This window comes from Ascaphus truei, chromosome 6 (assembly GCF_040206685.1).
Source record: "Ascaphus truei isolate aAscTru1 chromosome 6, aAscTru1.hap1, whole genome shotgun sequence".
Classification (NCBI taxonomy): Eukaryota; Metazoa; Chordata; class Amphibia; order Anura; family Ascaphidae; genus Ascaphus; species Ascaphus truei.
Genome location: NC_134488.1, coordinates 120967572 through 120987640, shown reverse-complemented (window position 1 = coordinate 120987640; position 20069 = coordinate 120967572). Strand labels below are relative to the sequence as shown.

The 20069-nt window shown below is 48.7% G+C and overlaps 1 protein-coding gene across 2 annotated transcripts in view; it reads left to right on the top strand.

The window, feature by feature from the left end:
* Positions 1-20069, top strand: part of APLP1 (amyloid beta precursor like protein 1) — a 61148-nt gene that overhangs the window by 18353 nt on the left and 22726 nt on the right. For both annotated transcript variants that reach the window (XM_075606139.1, XM_075606138.1), the window contains exons 2-8: positions 6132-6281; positions 7491-7620; positions 12531-12643; positions 13872-14044; positions 15723-15901; positions 17108-17229; positions 19644-19718. In XM_075606139.1, coding sequence (XP_075462254.1) covers positions 6132-6281; positions 7491-7620; positions 12531-12643; positions 13872-14044; positions 15723-15901; positions 17108-17229; positions 19644-19718 — 942 coding nt within the window. The remainder of the gene's footprint in view (positions 1-6131; positions 6282-7490; positions 7621-12530; positions 12644-13871; positions 14045-15722; positions 15902-17107; positions 17230-19643; positions 19719-20069) is intronic.

The following is a 20069-nucleotide window of genomic DNA, read 5'->3' as shown; positions in this document are numbered from 1 at the left end:
AGTGTGAGAGTGTGTGTGTGTGTAGTGAGTGACAAGAATACAGGTACATGTAGAAAAGAGTGTGAGGTATAACATTAGGGAGTGCCAGAGGCTGAAGAAATGAGAGAGAGAGAGAGAGAGAGAGAGAGAGAGAGAGAGAGAGAGAGAGAGAGAGAGAGAGAGAGACACACACACAGTGAGAGAGAGTGAGTGAGAGAGAGTGAGAGAGGGTGAGAGTGAGGGAGTGAGATTATATGAGAAACCTTGAGGCACACAGAGGAATATGATAACATGAAATACTGGAGAGGCTTAGTGGTAACAGCTCTTGCTTGGGGGGGTTGAAGCTTTCAGCTCCTTCTGACCTTGAGCAGGTCACTTCCTCTCCTTATGCCTGGGGCACCCAAAAAAATGAGATTAACCTTTTTATGGAAACATCCTTAAGCGGTGTTTTTGAAATGTTCCTGGTACAGCAGAGGTTTCTAGGCCAGAACTGTGCTAACCGCCTGTGTTCTGCATTTCTGTCTGTTGTCTTTTTATGTGTTTGCTTATAGATCAAATAACATGCAGAACAATTGTATCATATGCAAAGCAATCTAATAATGCACAGCAATATTATCACATGGAAAGCAATCTAATAATGCACAGCAATATTATCACATGGAAAGCACTCTAATAACACGCAGAGCAATATTATCACATGGAAAGCAATCTAATAACATGCAGAGCAATATTATCACATGCAAAGCAATCTAATAATGCACAGCAATATTATCACATGGATCTCATCCTACCTCTCCCATTGTACTTTCAGTGTCTCTTCTGCTAACACCTCCTCCTCCTCTATTGATCTCTCTGTGGGGGTACCCCAGGGCTCTGTCCTGGGACCTCTTCTCTTTTCTCTGTACACACTCTCTCTAGGTGACCTAATAACATCTTTTGGGTTTAATTATCACCTCTATGCCGACGACACACAAATATACTTTTCAACACCTGTCCTTACACCTGCTGTACAAACCAAAGTTTCTGAATGTCTCTCTGCTATATCATCCTGGATGGCCCTCCGCCGTCTTAAACTCAACATGGCTAAAACAGAGCTCCTCATACTTCCTCCCAAACCTGGCCCTACTACCTCCTTCCACATTACTGTTGGAACTACAATCATTCACCCAGTAGCCCAAGCACGCTGCCTTGGGGTCACACTCGACTTCTCTCTCACATTCGCCCCTCACATTCAAAACATTTCTAAAACTTGTCGCTTTTTCCTCCGCAATATAACAAAGATACGCCCTTTCCTCTGTTGCTCGACTGCTAAAACTCTGACTCAGGCCCTCATTCTCTCCTGTCTTGATTACTGTAACCTCCTGCTGTCCGGCCTTCCTGCCTCTCACCTGTCTCCCCTACAATCTATCCTAAACGCTGCTGCCAAAATCACTCTACTCTTTCCTAGATCTGTCTCAGCATCTCCCCTCATGAAATCCCTCTCCTGGCTTCCGATCAAATCCCGCATCTCACATTCCATTCTTCTCCTCACTTTTAAAGCTTTACATTCTTCTGCCCTCCTTACATCTCATCCCTAATTTCTCGTTATGCACCATCCAGACTCTTGCGTTCTTCTCAAGGATGTCTTCTTTCTACCCCCTTTGTATCTAAAGCCCTCTCCCGCCTTAAACCTTTCTCACTTTCTGCCCCACACCTCTGGAATGCCCTTCCCCTCAGTACCCGACTAGCACCCTCTCTATCCACCTTTAAGACCCACTTTAAGACACACTTGCTTAAAGAAGCATATGAATAGCACTGTGGATATTCTGAACACGATACATAAAGCTTGGCCCCCTGCAGACGCACTTACCAGAACTCCCTCCTACTGTCTCTGTACGTTCTACCTACCAATTAGACTGTAAGCTCCTCGGGGCAGGGACTCCTCTTCCGAAATGTTACTTTTATGTCTAAAGCACTTATTCCCATGATCTGTTATTTATATTATCTGTTATTTATTTGATTACCACATGTATTACTACTGTGAAGCGCTATGTACATTAATGGCGCTATATAAATAAAGACATACAATACAATACAATACATGGAAAGCAATCTAATAATGCACAGCAATATTATCACATGGAAAGCAATCTAATAATGCACAGCAATATTATCACATGGAAAGCAATCTAATAATGCACAGCAATATTATCACATGCAAAGCAATCTAATAACACGCAGAGCAATATTATCACATGGAAAGCAATCTAATAACACGCAGAGCAATATTATCACATGGAAAGCAATCTAATAACACGCAGAGCAATATTATCACATGGAAAGCAATCTAATAACATGCAGAGCAATATTATCACATGGAAAGCAATCTAATAACATGCAGAGCAAAATTATCACATGGAAAGCAATCTAATAACATGCAGAGCAATATTATCACATGGAAAGCAATCTAATAACATGCAGAGCAATATTATCACATGGAAAGCAATTTAATAACACGCAGAGCAATATTATCACATGCAGAGCAATCTAATAACATGCAGAGCAATATTATCACATGGAAAGCACTCTAATAACATGCAGAGCAATATTATCTCATGCAAAGCACTCTAATAACATGCAGAGCAATATTATCACATGCAAAGCAATCTAATAACACGCAGAGCAATATTATCACATGCAGAGCAATATTATCACATGCAGAGCAATCTAATAACACGCAGAGAAATATTATCACATGCAAAGCAATCTAATAACATGCAGAGCAATGTTATCACATGCAAAGCAATCTAATAGCACGCAGAGCAATATTATCACATGGAAAGCACTCTAATAACATGCAGAGCAATATTATCACATGGAAAGCAATCTAATAACATGCAGAGCAATATTATCACATGGAAAGCAATCTAATAACACGCAGAGCAATATTATCACATGCAGAGCAATTTAATAACATGCAGAGCAATATTATCACAGGGAAAGCACTCTAATAACATGCAGAGCAATATTATCACAGGGAAAGCACTCTAATAACATGCAGAGCAATATTATCAAATGCAAAGCAATCTAATAACACGCAGAGCAATAGTATCACATGCAAAGCAATCTAATAACACGCAGAGCAATATTATCACATGGAAAGCACTCTAATAACACGCAGAGCAATATTATCACATGCAAACCACTCTAATAACACGCAGAGCAATATTATCACATGCAAAGCACTCTACTAACACGCAGAGCAATATTATCACATGCAAAGCACTCTAATAACATGCAGAGCAATATTATCACATGCAAAGCAATCTAATAACACGCAGAAAAATATTATCACATGCAGAGCAATCTAATAACACGCAGAGCAATATTATCACATGCAGAGCAATATTATCACATGCAGAGCAATCTAATAACACGCAGAGAAATATTATCACATGCAAAGCAATCTAATAACATGCAGAGCAATGTTATCACATGCAAAGCAATCTAATAGCACGCAGAGCAATATTATCACATGGAAAGCACTCTAATAACACGCAGAGCAATATTATCACATGCAAAGCACTCTAATAACACGCAGAGCAATATTATCACATGCAAAGCAATCTAATAACATGCAGAGCAATATTATCACATGCAAAGCAATCTAATAGCATAAAAATCAATCATAACATACAGAGCAATCTTATAATATCAGAGCAACTGAACAATTTCACTTACAAACACTAATACACACACGCTGAAGCCCATGTAAAGATACACATGACACAATGATACATGTAGCGGCATATGTGTCAGAATGATTAATGCGCATTCTATGAGGCACGTGTATGACACACGTTAATCTTTGCTTCTGACCCCTTAGGTGCAGACATAAACCTGGCTGATTTATTTTACTCAAAGTTAAAGGCAAACTGCCCCTGTTTCAGGCTCAAATTGTAATACATTGGATTCTAATCTTACACTGACTATCTCCTCTACACCCGAACACTGACTATCTCCTCTACACCCGAATGACTGAGTGGTGGAAGGAGAGAAACATTGCAGTAAAGCACCTTGATACATTGATGCAGAGTCCAGATACAGGAATGCCACTTGCACCTGTTATGAAGCAGAGCTCCGGTTTGCAACACTTGATACTAATGCCCTAAAGTCAGACACACAGATACACTTCTATAAACCGTGATATACAGAGATATACTGTACACACATGCAGATACACACAGACCCACACATCCTTATTATATACAGTTATATACTGCTCTTATATACAGTACTGCTTACATGCACCTAAAAACGACTGTTCTCCTACAATGAATCACAGAACTACTGTTTTTAAAGTGTTAAAACATCTGGAAACGATTGGCTAACACAGCGGTGCGCAAACTGGGGGAGCGTGACCCCCAGGGGGGGCGCGAGACTGAGTGCGGGGGGCGCAGGGTTTACAGAGGCCCCGCGCGCTTCCCGAAGGCACTTAAATTAAGTGCCGGGGGAGCTGCAGGGCCTCTGTAAACCTAACTTACCTTGGCTCCGGCAGCTTCTCACACGCGTCGTCATTGCAACGTGGCGGCAAATGACACCGCAAGGTCATGGGAGGTCACGTTGCTATGGCAACTTGCCATCATGCCGCCGGAGCCGACGCCGGTGAGGAGGGCGCGGAGGTGAGGGGACTGCCGGCAGGGGGGCGCAGGAAAAAAAGTTTGCGCCCCCCTGGGCTAACATGCTAGACGAGAGGAGATGGTGCTATACAGTATGTATGCCAACTACTGGCACTGATTGGCTGGTATACTAGAAATAATGATATTTTTAAAGCCAATCCGATGACTTACAATAAATGATCACTGTGTGTGAGCCACTGTATAAAACGTTTATATTGTCTCATCTGAGCAGCAAACAGCTTAAGGACACGTACCATGGGAATGTGCAATAATTACCAGGGAAAAAAACAACACATCAACATCTTGACAGCACTTTTTATCCTACATCGAGTTGATAAGCCTAAAGCACCAATCTGATTACTGAAATAGTGTCAGACCCAACGGGGCTAGAGCCCGCAGCCACGGCTTTCCTACACCACAGCTCTAGCAGTGTGAGCTAAACCAGCTGATTTGTATCCTGCATAGAACACTACTTCAGTTTCACAAAAGAAGATATGTTGTCCGTGTGAGGGTATATGTTCAAATATTATTTGCATTAATTAAATGGGACTACAGCCTTAAACCAGCAAAATAATAATAGTAATAATCGGAATGAGGCATGTTGTTAACCCCTTCACTGTCACAAGGGCCTGTGACTCTGTGCAAGGCCATGCGTTGCAAGCCCTTCTGTCAGTGAAAGGGTTAAGAGTCCCTGCCTGCGTGAGTAATTCTATAACGTGGGACATTTGGAGGAGATGATTTTACACAGGCGGATAAAATAGGGGACGTCACAGGCGGAAATCCTACGGCTTCCACTGGGGTTCCTTTTCTGTGGTTAATCGGGGGGCTGTTTTGTACGCTGGTTTCACCGCCGGGAGATTTGAGGAAAGACACCCCCAAGCATGGTGCAAAAATAGCCCCCAGTGTGTGCAAATGGCAAAATCCCATTAAAATCAGTGGGGTTCATCATTTTTTTTTAACACTTTCACAGCCCGAGGGGCCAGCTTCATTGGCCCCTCTGCCGTTCAGGTAATGTATGTATGTCTTTATATAGCGCCATTATTGTACATAGCGCTTCACAGCCGTAAGAACAACTAATAATATCGGTGGAATTTCTTATTGAATTGTATTGTATTGTATGTCTTTATTTATATAGCGCCAAAAGTGTACTCAGCGCTTCACAAAGAATACAGTACAGGGGATTATAATAATACAATAAGTGCAGCAAAATCAGACAATAGGAAAGGAAATCCCTGCCCCGAAGAGCTTACAATCTAAGAGGCATGATGGGAGACACAGAGACAGCAGGTGAGGGAGTAAGTGCTGTAGATGGCAGTGCTTGGCCACAATGGGTGGTAGGAGTGACTGAGTGTGGGACAGTAGCCATGAGTGCAGACTGTTGGGATGCTTGATTTGTGGGGCAGGTTTTAAGGTTAGTCAGTATTAAAATGAGAGGGTTAACACCATTTACAGGGGAATTGCTTTTCCCATCAGCGTCTCTCTCTCTCTCCCCAGGGTCTCTCGGCATGGCGCCCCCAGCTTGCGCTGTTCTGCGGGCGTGTGCCCCTGCACATGGATCTGATGAAGGGGGAGTGGGTGTCGGACCCTCGTGGGACCCACAGCTGCCTGGGGAGCAGAGAGGAGATCTTGCAGTACTGCAGACAGGTGAGAGGGGACCACAGGGGCATCTCAGCTTATCCACCTGCCCTGAGTAAGAGAGAGAGGCCCTGTGTTAACCCCTTCCCTGCCAGTGAAGGCTTCAGTGTCCCACTATGACTCCCTGCCCTAAGCAGACCTCATTAACCACTTCCCTGCCAGCGAGGGATGCAGACAGTACCACGTTGTCTCCCTGCCCTAAACAGACATCGTTAACCCCTTCCCTGCAAGCGAGGGCTGCAGAGAGTCCCACTATGTCTCCCTGCCCTAAGCAGACCTCATTAACCCCTTCCCTGCCAGCGAGGGATGCAGAGAGTACCCCTATGTCTTCCTGCCCTAAGCAGACCTCGTTAACCCCTTCCCTGCCAGCGAGTGCTGCAGAGTCCCACTAGGTCTCCCTGCCCTAAGCAGACCTCGTTAACCCCTTCCCTGCCAGCGAGTGCTGCAGAGAGTCCCACTATGTCTCCCTGCCCTGAGCAGACCTCGTTAACCCCTTCCCTGCATACTTTGGTTATCCCACCAGTGGCCACACTGCTTGCAAATACGTAAAGCACTCTTAACCCTTTGGCTTCCAGGCGGGGCCTGTAATGCAGGGTTAACTCTCCCAATGAGGGGGTCTCCATTAAAGAGCCGGACCCTCTGGCGTCGCAGTGGTTAAAAATAAAAACCTCATTATTATTATGATCTTTTCTTTGTAAGGTGCCAACATACTCGGCAGCGCAGTAGAATGTGGGAGGGACAATAGCATACACAAGTAATACACATCAGTGTTTGTCCCCGTAACCCTACATATGGAACTATTATCTTTGCTAAATGACCTTTGGAGTCTCTCTATGTCCCCTCCTTTGCAATATGTGTGAAGCCACTTTCCTGCGCTGGAGGAGGGGACAGCTCCATTTAAATGAATGGGTCTACGGCAGAGGTTCTCAACTCCAGTCCTCAAGAGACCCCCAAACAGGTCAGGTTTTCAGGATATCCCAGCTTCAGCACAGGTGGCTCAATCAGAGACTCAGTCGAAGACTGAGCCACCTGTGCTGATACAGGGATATCCTAAAAACCTGACCTGTTTGGGGGTCTCTTGAGGACTGGAGTTGAGAACCTCTGCTCTGCAGGGAAGTGACTTCATTGTGAATAAGTGCCTCTAAGTTGCCCTGTTACCCACCACCTGTCTCTTCTTCCCCCCTCCCCGTCTCTTCTCTCTCCCCCCCCCCCCTGCAGATTTACACCGAGCTGCAAATCACAGGAGTTACAGAAGCGGCTCAGCCGGTCACAGTGACAAACTGGTGCCCGAACCAGAGGTCAGAGTGCAAAGGTCACCAGCATATTGTGGTCCCCTACCACTGCCTGGGTGAGTGTCTGTGATGGGTTTCTGTCTGTCTTCTCTCTCTTCTCTCTCTTCTCTCTTCTCTCTCCCTCTCTCCCTCTCTCCCTCTCTCTCTCCCTCTTTCTCCCTCTTTCTCCCTCTTTCTCCCTCTTTCTCTCTCTTTCCCTACCTCCTTATTTATCTTCATCCACCACAACCTCTCTTCCCCTTTTCTATCGTATGTAAAAACAGGAAAAGCGCAGAAATTTCATAGAAAAGAGAGGGAAAAAAAGGTCAGATAGGCCTCGGAGTTTGCACTCACAAACCCGGGTATGAAAAAAGCGCTTAGCTATATACAGGCATACCCCGCATTAACGTACACAATGGGACCGGAGCATGTATGTAAAGCGAAAATGTACTTAAAGTGAAGCACTACCTTTTTCCACTTATTGATGCATTTACTGTACGGCAATCGCCATATACGTGCATAACTGATGTAAATAACGCATTTGTAACAGGCTCTATAGTCTCCCCGCTTGCGCACAGCTTCGGTACAGGTAGGGAGCCGGTATTGCTGTTCAGGACGTGATGACAGGCGCATGCGCGAGCTGCCGTTTGCCTATTGGGCGATATGTCCTTACTCGCGAGTGTACTTAAAGTGAGTGTACTTAAAGCGGGGTGTGCCTGTAGCGGGGGGGGGGCAAACCTCAGCCGGACGGTAGATGCTAATCGCTCGCTGCTCCGCGTCTGTAGGGTGGTCGCGACCCCTCTCTGCGTCACAGACTCTCTTCCCGCTCTGCGTTTCAAGCGCCTGCGCTCCTCAGAGAGTCTTTCCCGTGCTCGGGCCAGGCTCCGCTTCAGGTTAATCGATAGACAGTGTCAGAGGACGCACAGGATCCTGGAGCGTAGTCCTACGCCAGGAGTCTTCAAGGGTCAGGTTAAGGATGTCCCTGCTTCAGCTTAAGTGGCTCACTCAATGACTGGGCCACTGATTGAGCCACCTGTGCTGAAGCAGGGATATCCTTAAAACCGGACCTGTTGGTGGCCCTTGAGGACTGGAGTTGGCCACTCCTGCTCTCCGGTTACATAGCACCTGCTACTTCCTCAGGGGCCGCATGTCTCTCCTCATTGGTTCCATGCTGTCTCGGATGGTCTGTGTCTGTCTCGCTTCCCGGCCTCTACTTGTTTCTCTCAGATGTTCTGAGGCTGTCTCATTGTGTCTTTCTTTGGCTTTATCTCCTTGCTGTCTATGAGAATTGTTACCAGGCTGTCTCTTGGAGTTGGTCTCTGTCTTTCTGCCCCTTAACTCCGACTGTCTTTCTTGCCTGTTTCCAATATATGTGTCTGTCTGGCTTTCTCCCCTGTCTGTCTTTATAAACCGTTTCCAGGCACTGTCTCTGTCTTTCTCTTTCCACCCTCACAGTCTCTCTGAGCTCTCTTTCTCTCTAACAGTACGTCTCCAGATTTCTCTCCTTTGTCTGTCTCTGAGCTGTTTCTCTTGTCTGTCTCTGACTGTTTCTCTTGTCTGTCTCTGACTGTTTCTCTTGTCTGTCTCTGACTGTTTCTCTTGTCTGTCTCTGGCTCCCTTTGTCTGTCTCTGACTGTTTCTCTTGTCTGTCTCTGACTGTTTCTCTTGTCTGTCTCTGACTGTTTCTCTTGTCTGTCTCTGACTGTTTCTCTTGTCTGTCTCTGACTGTTTCTCTTGTCTGTCTCTGACTGTTTCTCTTGTCTGTCTCTGACTGTTTCTCTTGTCTGTCTCTGACTGTTTCTCTTGTCTGTCTCTGACTGTTTCTCTTGTCTGTCTCTGACTGTTTCTCTTGTCTGTCTCTGAGCTGTTTCTCTTGTCTGTCTCTGACTGTTTCTCTTGTCTGTCTCTGACTGTTTCTCTTGTCTGTCTCTGAGCTGTTTCTCTTGTCTGTCTCTGACTGTTTCTCTTGTCTGTCTCTGACTGTTTCTCTTGTCTGTCTCTGACTGTTTATCTTGTCTGTCTCTGACTGTTTCTCTTGTCTGTCTCTGAGCTGTTTCTCTTGTCTGTCTCTGAGCTGTTTCTCTTGTCTGTCTCTGACTGTTTCTCTTGTCTGTCTCTGAGCTGTTTCTCTTGTCTGTCTCTGACTGTTTCTCTTGTCTGTCTCTGACTGTTTCTCTTGTCTGTCTCTGGCTCCCTTTGTCTGTCTCTGACTGTTTCTCTTGTCTGTCTCTGACTGTTTCTCTTGTCTGTCTCTGACTGTTTCTCTTGTCTGTCTCTGACTGTTTCTCTTGTCTGTCTCTGAGCTGTTTCTCTTGTCTGTCTCTGACTGTTTCCCTTGTCTGTCTCTGACTGTTTCTCTTATCTGTCTCTGACTGTTTCTCTTGTCTGTCTCTGAGCTGTTTCTCTTGTCTGTCTCTGACTGTTTCTCTTGTCTGTCTCTGGCTCCCTTTGTCTGTCTCTGAGCTGTTTCTCTTGTCCGTCTCTGACTGTTTCTCTTGTCTGTCTCTGACTGTTTCTCTTGTCTGTCTCTGACTGTTTCTCTTGTCTGTCTCTGACTGTTTCTCTTGTCTGTCTCTGAGCTGTTTCTCTTGTCTGTCTCTGACTGTTTCTCTTGTCTGTCTCTGACTGTTTCTCTTGTCTGTCTCTGGCTCCCTTTGTCTGTCTCTGACTGTTTCTCTTGTCTGTCTCTGACTGTTTCTCTTGTCTGTCTCTGACTGTTTCTCTTGTCTGTCTCTGACTGTTTCTCTTGTCTGTCTCTGAGCTGTTTCTCTTGTCTGTCTCTGACTGTTTCTCTTGTCTGTCTCTGACTGTTTCTCTTATCTGTCTCTGACTGTTTCTCTTGTCTGTCTCTGAGCTGTTTCTCTTGTCTGTCTCTGACTGTTTCTCTTGTCTGTCTCTGGCTCCCTTTGTCTGTCTCTGAGCTGTTTCTCTTGTCTGTCTCTGACTGTTTCTCTTGTCTGTCTCTGACTGTTTCTCTTGTCTGTCTCTGACTGTTTCTCTTGTCTGTCTCAGAGCTGTGTTTGTCTGTCTCTGACCGTCTGTCTCTGAGCTGTTTCTAGGTTATTCCTGCGTCTGTCTATCTGTCTGGCTGTTATCTCGGGACGGTCTACTGAGCTATTTCTTTGCTCTCTCTATCTGTATTTCTCCCCTGGCAGTCCCTCTGAGTTCTCTCTCTGAGTGCTATCTCTCTCGCTGAGCACTCTGTGTATATGAGTGCCTCTGAGTGCTCTCTGTCTGAACGCTCTCTCTCTCTCTCTCTCTCTCTCTCTGAGCGCTCTGTCTCTCTCTCTCTGAGCTCTCTCTCTTTCTCTGAGTGCTCTCTCTCTCTCTCTCTGAGCACTGTCTCTCTGAGCACTCTCTCTTTCTGAATCCTCTCTCACTGAGCACTCCCCCCCCCCTCTCTCTCTGAACGCTCTCCCGGTGTGCTCTCTTTCTTGGAACGCTCTCTCGGTGCGCTCTCTTTCTCGGAACACTCTCTCTCTGAGCATTCTCTCTCTCTCTGAATGCTCTCTCTGAGCACTCTCTCTCTCTCTCTCTCTGAGCACTGTCTCTGTTTCTGAGCTCTCTGTCTCTCTGAGCACTCTCTCTCTCTCTGGCAGTGGGGGAGTTTGTCAGCGATGCTCTCTCTCTCTGAGCGCTCACTCTCTCTCTCTGAGCGCTCACTCTCTCTCTCTCTGAGCACTCACTCTCTCTGAGCGCTCACTCTCTCTCTCTCTGAGCGCTCACTCTCTCTCTCTCTCTCTGAGCGCTCTCTCTCTGAGCGCTCACTCTCTCTGAGCGCTCACTCTCTCTCTGAGCGCTCACTGTCTCTGGCAGTTGGGGAGTTTGTCAGCGATGCTCTGCTCTTTCTCTCTCTCTCTCGCTCTCTCTCTCTGGGCTCTCTCTCTCTCTGAGCTCTCTCTCTCTCTCTCTGAGCACTCTCTCTCTCACTCTCTGGCAGTGGGGGAGTTTGTCAGCGACGCTCTCTCTCTCTGAGCACTCTCTCTCTGAGCACTCTCTCTCTCTCTGGCAGTGGGGGAGTTTGTCAGCGACGCTCTCTCTCTCTGAGCACTCTCTCTCTCTCTCTGAGCACTCTCTCTCTCTCTCTCTCTCTCTCTCTCTGGCAGTGGGGGAGTTTGTCAGTGATGCTCTCTCTCTCTATCTCTCTCTGAGCTCTCTCTCTCTCTCTGGCAGTGGGGGAGTTTGTCAGCGACGCTCTCTCTCTCTCTGAGCACTCTCTCTCTCTCTCTGAGCACTATCTCTCTCTCTCTCTCTCTGGCAGTGGGGGAGTTTGTCAGCGATGCTCTCTCTCTCTCTCTCTCTGAGCTCTCTCTCTCTCTCTCTGGCAGTGGGGGAGTTTGTCAGCGACGCTCTCTCTCTCTCTCTCTCTGAGCGCTCTCTCTCTCTCTCTCTGAGCTTTCTCTCTCTCTGGCAGTGGGGGAGTTTGTCAGTGAAGCTCTCTCTCTCTCTCTGAGCTCTCTCTCTCTCTCTGGCAGTGGGGGAGTTTGTCAGCAACGCTCTCTCTCTCTCTCTCTGAGCTCTCTCTCTCTGAGCTCTCTCTCTCTGAGCTCTCTCTCTCTCTGGCAGTGGGGGAGTTTGTCAGCGAAGCTCGCTCTCTCGCTCTCTCTGGCAGTGGGGGAGTTTGTCAGCGACGCTCTCTCTCTCTCTGAGCACTCTCTCTCTCTCTCTCTCTCTGGCAGTGGGGGAGTTTGTCAGCGATGCTCTCTCTCTCTCTCTCGCTCTCTCTCTCTCTCTCTCTCTCTCTCTGAGCTCTCTCTCTCTCTCTCTTGCAGTGGGGGAGTTTGTCAGCGACGCTCTCTCTCTCTCTCTGAGCTCTGATCTCTCTCTCTCCCTCTCTGAGCTCTCTCTCTCTCTGGCAGTGGGGGAGTTTGTCAGCGAAGCTCTCTCTCTCTCTCTGAGCTCTCTCTCTCTCTCTCTGGCAGTGGGGGAGTTTGTCAGCGAAGCTCTCTCTCTCTCTCTCTCTGAGCTCTCTCTCTCTCTCTGGCAGTGGGGGAGTTTGTCAGCGACGCTCTCTTGGTTCCTGACAAGTGCCGGTTTCTGCACCGCGAGCAGATGGACGTGTGTGAGAGTTACCAGCACTGGCACGAAGCGGCTCGGGGTGTAAGTGACCCTACATAGCTCCTACTACAGGTTATAGGATAATGTACATGTTCCCTAGCGGTCAGTAGAATATGTACATGTTCCCTAGCGGTCAGTAGAATATGTACATGTTCCCTAGCGGTCAGTAGAATATGTACATGTTCCCTAGCGGTCAGTAGAATATGTACATGTTCCCTAGCAGTCAGTAGAATATGTATATGTTCCCTAGCGGTCAGTAGAATATGTACATGTTCCCTAGCGGTCAGTAGAATATGTACATGTTCCCTAGCGGTCAGTAGAATATGTACATGTTCCCTAGCGGTCAGTAGAATATGTATATGTTCCCTAGCGGTCAGTAGAATATGTATATGTTCCCTAGCGGTCAGTAGAATATGTAATGTTCCCTAGTGGTCAGTAGAATATGTACATGTTCCCTAGCGGTCAGTAGAATATGTACATGTTCCCTAGCGGTCAGTAGAATATGTATATGTTCCCTAGCGGTCAGTAGAATATGTACATGTTCCCTAGCGGTCAGTAGAATATGTACATGTTCCCTAGCGGTCAGTAGAATATGTACATGTTCCCTAGCGGTCAGTAGAATATGTACATGTTCCCTAGCGGTCAGTAGAATATGTACATGTTCCCTAGAAGACAGGGTGACCTTCCTTTAGATCAGAGGAGCGATTGTATGTGTGCTGCGTTGGGGTCTCACACTTCATGCTGCTCCTCTGCTCTGTTCTTGCTGCCGCACCTTGTTTATTTTCCATCGTGGCTCCCGAGCATAACGGATCCTAATAATCTCCTTACACAGATCCGCTTCTCCCGCAGATCTTAATGGAATTGCTCTACTGAAAAAGGGGATTCCCCTATTACACACATCAGTTTCCCCTATTACACACATCAGTTTCCCCTATAGACCCCACTAGGCTTCAGACTCAACGTCTCCATCTATTCCCTGCCAAAGGAGCCAGGAACAAGACAGTATTGTCCCAGTATTGCCCCAGTTATAATAGTATTACCCTCCCTGACATGTCTGTTGCCCTATAGACTGTGATAGTGTCAGTCACCCTCTTACACACATCAGCTGCCCCATAGCCTGCAATAGGTCCATACTATTAAGTGCCAGGATCAGCCTGTTACACGTGCGTTGCCCTATAGACTTTAATGTGGCTTATAGACAGGATGCTCCCCTTGCATACTGTACGTTACCTGCGGTATATGGCTGTGCCCCGATGTGCCTCCTCTCCAGGCGTGTGCGGCAGAGGACCTGGATCTGCACAGCTACGGGATGCTGCTCCCCTGCCGTCCTGACCGCTTCCGTGGGGTGGAATATGTGTGCTGCCCCCCTCGTAACCACCCACGGGCAGAACCCACCAAGGGGCAACCCACCGCTGAGCCAGAACTACAGGACACAGAGAAAGGGTAAGGGGGGAGGTGACACTGTGACAGGGCAGTGCTGGGGGGGTGACACTGTGACAGGGCAGTGCTGGGGGGGTGACACTGTGACAGGGCAGTGCTGGGGGGGAGGTGACACTGTGACAGGTCAGTGCTGGGGGTGTGACGCTGTGGCAGGTCAGTGCTGGGGGGGGAGGTGACACTGTGACAGGTCAGTGCTGGGGGTGTGACACTGTGACAGGTCAGGGCAGGGGGGGTGACACTCTGACAGGTCAGTGCTGGGGGGGTGACACTGTGACAGGTCAATGCTGGGGGTGATACTGTGACAGGTCAGTGCTTGGGGGGGGGGTGACACTGTGACAGGTCAGTGCTGGGGGTGTGACGCTGTGGCAGGTCAGTGCTGGGGGTTGACACTGTGACTGGTCAGTGCTGGGGTGGTGACACTGTGACAGGTCAGTGCTGGGGGTGTGACACTGTGACAGGGCAGTGCTGGGGGGGTGACACTGTGACAGGTCAGTGCTGGGGGGGTCACACTGTGACAGGTCAGTGCTGGGGGTGTGACACTGTGACAGGTCAGGGCAGGGGGGGTGACACTGTGACAGGTCAGTGCTGGGGGGGTGACACTGTGACAGGTCAATGCTGGGGGTGATACTGTGACAGGTCAGTGCTGGGGGGGGGTGACACTGTGACAGGTCAGTGCTGGGGGTGTGACGCTGTGGCAGGTCAGTGCTGGGGGTTGACACTGTGACAGGTCAGTGCTGGGGTGGTGACACTGACAGGTCAGTGCTGGGGGTGTGACACTGTGACAGGGCAGTGCTGGCGGGGTGACACTGTGACAGGGCAGTGCTGGGGGGGTGACACTGTGACAGGTCAGTGCTGGGGGGGTCACACTGTGACAGGTCAGTGCTGGGGGTGTGACACTGTGACAGGGCAGTGCTGGCGGGGTGACACTGTGACAGGGCAGTGCTGGCGGGGTGACACTGTGACAGGTCAGTGCTGGGGTGGTGACACTGTGACAGGTCAGTGCTGGGGGTGTGACACTGTGACAGGGCAGTGCTGGCGGGGTGACACTGTGACAGGTCAGTGCTGGGGCGGTGACACTGTGACAGGTCAGTGCTGGGGGGGTGACACTGTGACAGGTCAGTGCTGGTGGGTGACAATGTGACAGGGCAGTGCTGGGGGGTGACACTGTGACAGGGCAGTGCTGGGGGGTGACACTGTGACAGGTCAGTGCTGGGGGGGTGACACTGTGACAGGTCAGTGCTGGGGGTGTGACACTGTGACAGGGCAGTGCTGGGGGTGACACTGTGACAGGGCAGTGCTGGGGGGGTGATGCTGTGACAGGTCAGTGCTTGGGGGGTGACACTGTGACAGGTCAGTGCTGGGGGGGTGACACTGTGACAGGGCAGTGCTGGGGGGGTGACACTGTGACAGGTCAGTGCTGGGGGTGTGACACTGTGACAGGTCAGTGCTGGGGGTGTGACACTGTGACAGGTCAGTGCTGGGGGGGTGACACTGTGACAGGTCAGTGCTGGGGGGGTGACACTGTGACAGGTCAGTGCTGGGGGGGTGACACTGTGACAAGTCAGTGCTGGGGGGGTGACACTGACAGGTCAGTGCTGGGGGTCACACTGTGACAGGTCAGTGCTGGGGGGTGACACTGTGACAGGTCAGTGCTGGGGGGTCACACTCTCTCTCACCGCAGAGATGAAGTGGAGATTGATGAAGACAATGCTGACATTGTAGAGGAGGAGGCAGAGGAGGACCCCGCGGGGGCCGCTCCCGACCAGCGCCCGCCCTCCACCTGGGACGATTACTTTGTGGGACCCGGATTTGAGGAGGAGACAACGAGCGCTGCGCCCACCCCTCCCCCAGAGATCAAAGGTCAGACACCCCTTGGTCTTGCTGCCTCTGCTCCGCTCCCGGTAACACGGGGTCAGTTTCCTGCATTCTGCGCCCATTACTCCCAAAGTTTCCTCCATTTCGGCCTCGGCGGATTTATTGACGCAACTACAATGTAAGAAACCGCAGCGCAGAAACGCAGAATGTGATGCGTCTCTTATAATCTGCGCATTATATAAACCCCCCCCTAACCCTCCATATTTACCCCCTCCAAATCCCCCGAATATTTACCCCCTCCAAAACACCCAAATATTTACCCCCTCCAAAAACCCCGAATATTTACCCCTTCCAAAAACCCCGAATATTTACCCCCTCCAAAAACCCCGAATATTTACCCCTTCCAAAACCCCCGAATATTTACCCCCTCCAAAAGCCCCGAATATTTACCCCTTCCAAAACCCCCGAATATTTACCCCCTCCAAAACACCCAAATATTTACCCCCTCCAAATCCCCCGAATATTTACCCCCTCCAAAACACCCAAATATTTACCCCCTCCAAATCCCCCGAATATTTACCCCCTCCAAATCCCCCAAATATTTACCCCCTCCAAATCCCCCAAATATTTACCCCCTCCAAATCCCCCGAATATTTACCCCCTCCAAAACACCCAAATATTTACCCCCTCCAAAAACCCCGAATATTTACCCCTTCCAAAACCCCCGAATATATACCCCCTCCAAAAGCCCCGAATATTTACCCCCTCCAAAAACCCCAAATATTTGCCCCTTCCAAAAACCCCAAATATTTACCCCCTCCAAAAACCCCAAATATTTTCCCCCTCCAAAACCCCTGAATATTTACCCCCTCCAAAGCCCCCGAATTTTTACCCCCTCCAAAATCCCCGAATATTTACCCACTCCAAAACCCCCGAATATTTACCCCCTTAAATTGCCACATCGATGGCAGATGAAAATAACGCCATTTTTAGCAATTGTGCGCCAAAGCAGCATGGATCCCGTTGTGTCAGTTTTGCCCCCCAAAATTCCCTAACCCCTTCACTGCCAGCGGGGCCTGTACTGCCTCGCCCTGAATTGTACTCTCCGTTATTGGGGCTGTTATGTAATACAGGGCGGCTCAGCTCCAGTCCTCAAGCTGGGATATCCTAAAAACCTGTCCTGTTGGGGGCGGGAGGGGGGGGGGGGTTGGCTGACAGCACAACGGCGCTCTGCTTTCCCCCCCCCCCCAGTCTCTCGTCCCACTGACGGGGTGGATGTATACTTTGAGTCACCGCGCGACGGATCAGAACACGCCAACTTCCTGCGGGCGAAGATGGAGCTGGAGGAGCGTCGCATGAAGCAGATCAACGAGGTCAGGGGGGCGGCTGGGGTCAGGGGGTCTCTCGGGAGATTATTTTCCTTTACAGGTGTCCAGAGGCATCAATGTTGAATTGAGATGTTGTCTATGGCCCTCATGTATGGGAGAGGCTGGCACAAGGCTTGTTACTCGCACTGCTGGCTTCTGCTTCTCCTGGAACAGCACAACCCTCTCCTTTTACAACCTTTCCTTATTAAAGGCATTCTACGTGGAGCAGAGGAGTATATGGAGAGATAGGGCGGTCTTTCTGTTTGTGGTGCCAAATGGCTAAAGGGGCAGTACATTCCAGGACCAAAGTTATTTAATGGCAGTAGTATATTTAATCTTCCCTGGAAGACAAATACTTTGGCAATTTTTACAATCTTTATCTAATCTCTTTTGTGACATGGCTGTTTGTCTCAATTAGGGTATGCCAGGTTTCCGGTAATGAACGGGACTGTCCTGTATTTGGACACTCTGCCGAGTAAAAAATGAGAGGTAATACTGGACATGTATGTGTATACCGCTATTACCTCTCTGGACATAGTGACCTGACCGGCTTGGGGGGCCGCGGGATTTCCCCGAGCAGGGAGAGAGCAGGGCTGTTACTAAGGGGGCTGGGCAGCTTTCTCCATCCTGATTGGCTGCATTACCCATCAGTAGTCAATCAGGAGGAGGTGTCAGGAGCCCTAGCGGAGGGGTCAAAGAGAGGAGGAAACAGCATGGAGCAGAGGTGTGTGTGTGTGTGTGTGTGTGTGTGTGTGTGTGTGTGTGTGTGTGTGTGTGTGTGTGTGTGTGTGTGTGTGTGTGTGTGTGTGTGTCGCACCTTTCACCATGGAGCATGGAGCAGAGAGAGGTGTGTGTGTGTGTGTGTGTGTGTGTGTGTGTGTGTCTGTGTCTGTGTCTGTGTCTGTGTCTGTGTCTGTGTCTGTGTCTGTGTGTGTGTGTGTCTGTGTGTGTCACCTTTCACCATTGTGTCCAGTATTTTTGGAGAAAAATAGTATTTTTGCTTTTGTTTTTTGTTTATCTAGTAATTATGAAGCCATCCTAAGCCAAGTAGATGAATAAATAAAATAAGCAGCTACTAAGCATGAATTCAGCAGACCCGGGGTTTAAGAAAGCTGATCCAGCTCAATGTGTTTGAGATCTGTGGGTGTCTGTGATTTGAAGTGACAGATTCAACAAGGCAGTCTGTTTCTTGGATTTTGCGGGGTCTCAGTTTGATGGGGTCGAGCGGAAAAGTTTTAATAGGGTTTGCACTCATACATAAATATACAGGCTCATACGTGTATTCCCTGGTGCATATATACAAGCGCTCATACATGCATGTACTCGTGCATAAATACACACTCACACATGCGTGCACTCGTGCATAAATACACACTCACACATGCGTGCACTCGTGCATAAATACACACTCACACATGCGTGCACTCGTGCATAAATACACACTCACACGTGTGCACTCGTGCATAAATACACACTCACACATGCGTGCACTCGTGCATAAATACACACTCACACGTGTGCACTCGTGCATAAATACACACTCACACATGCGTGCACTCGTGCATAAATACACACTCACACATGCGTGCACTCGTGCATAAATACACACTCACACATGCGTGCACTCGTGCATAAATACACACTCACACATGCGTGCACTCGTGCATAAATACACACTCACACATGCATGTACTCGTGCATAAATACACACTCACACATGCGTGCACTCGTGCATAAATACACACTCACACATGCGTGCACTCGTGCATAAATACACACTCACACATGCGTGCACTCGTGCATAAATACACACTCACACGTGTGCACTCGTGCATAAATACACACTCACACATGCGTGCACTCGTGCATAAATACACACTCACACATGCGTGCACTCGTGCATAAATACACACTCACACATGCGTGCACTCGTGCATAAATACACACTCACACATGCGTGCACTCGTGCATAAATACACACTCACACATGCATGCACTCGTGCATAAATACACACACACACATGCGTGCACTCGTGCATAAATACACACTCACACATGCGTGCACTCGTGCATAAATACACACTCACACATGCGTGCACTCGTGCATAAATACACACTCACACATGCGTGCACTCGTGCATAAATACACACTCACACATGCGTGCACTCGTGCATAAATACACACACGTATTCACTTGTGCATACATTACTCTCACACATGCGTCCACTCATAAATACACACACACACACAAATAGGCACAGCGCACACTCTACCTGCAGCCACACTCACACTCACACGGTCATTAACAGGACACTGGGCCTGTCTGGATCTGATGCCGGGGCCCAAAGTGGGCAGTCTGAGTTTAGAGGTGTGATGGTATATTTCGGAGGGGTTTCAGGTGTCCTTGTTTCCCTTTCAGGTGATGAAGGAGTGGGCTGAGGCAGATAACCAGGCCAAAAACCTCCCCAAATCTGACCGTCAGGCACTGAATGAGGTCAGTGGTGGGGATATGCCTGAGTGTGAAGCCCAATTATAGTATATTGTATACAGGGGGGGAGGGCCTGAAGCTTTGAGTGGGAGGTGGTCCCTCCGGCATCACTAGTATTAATTATGTAACCCCGGGGTTATGTGGGGTTATGAGACACAGGACCCTGGGAAGTACAAGTTCGCCCCTTAAGGAAACATTACAGTCTTTCCTTCTGTTCATCACCTCCTTCAGTGCCCGGAAGGCTAGCCAAGCAAAGGGCTTAAGTCCTAAGAAGACTTTGCCAAGTTATAAGCAACATTCATGCTTTATTGCCGCCCTGTGTTTGCAGCTCACGTTCCGAGTCGCTGAAACAGTTAA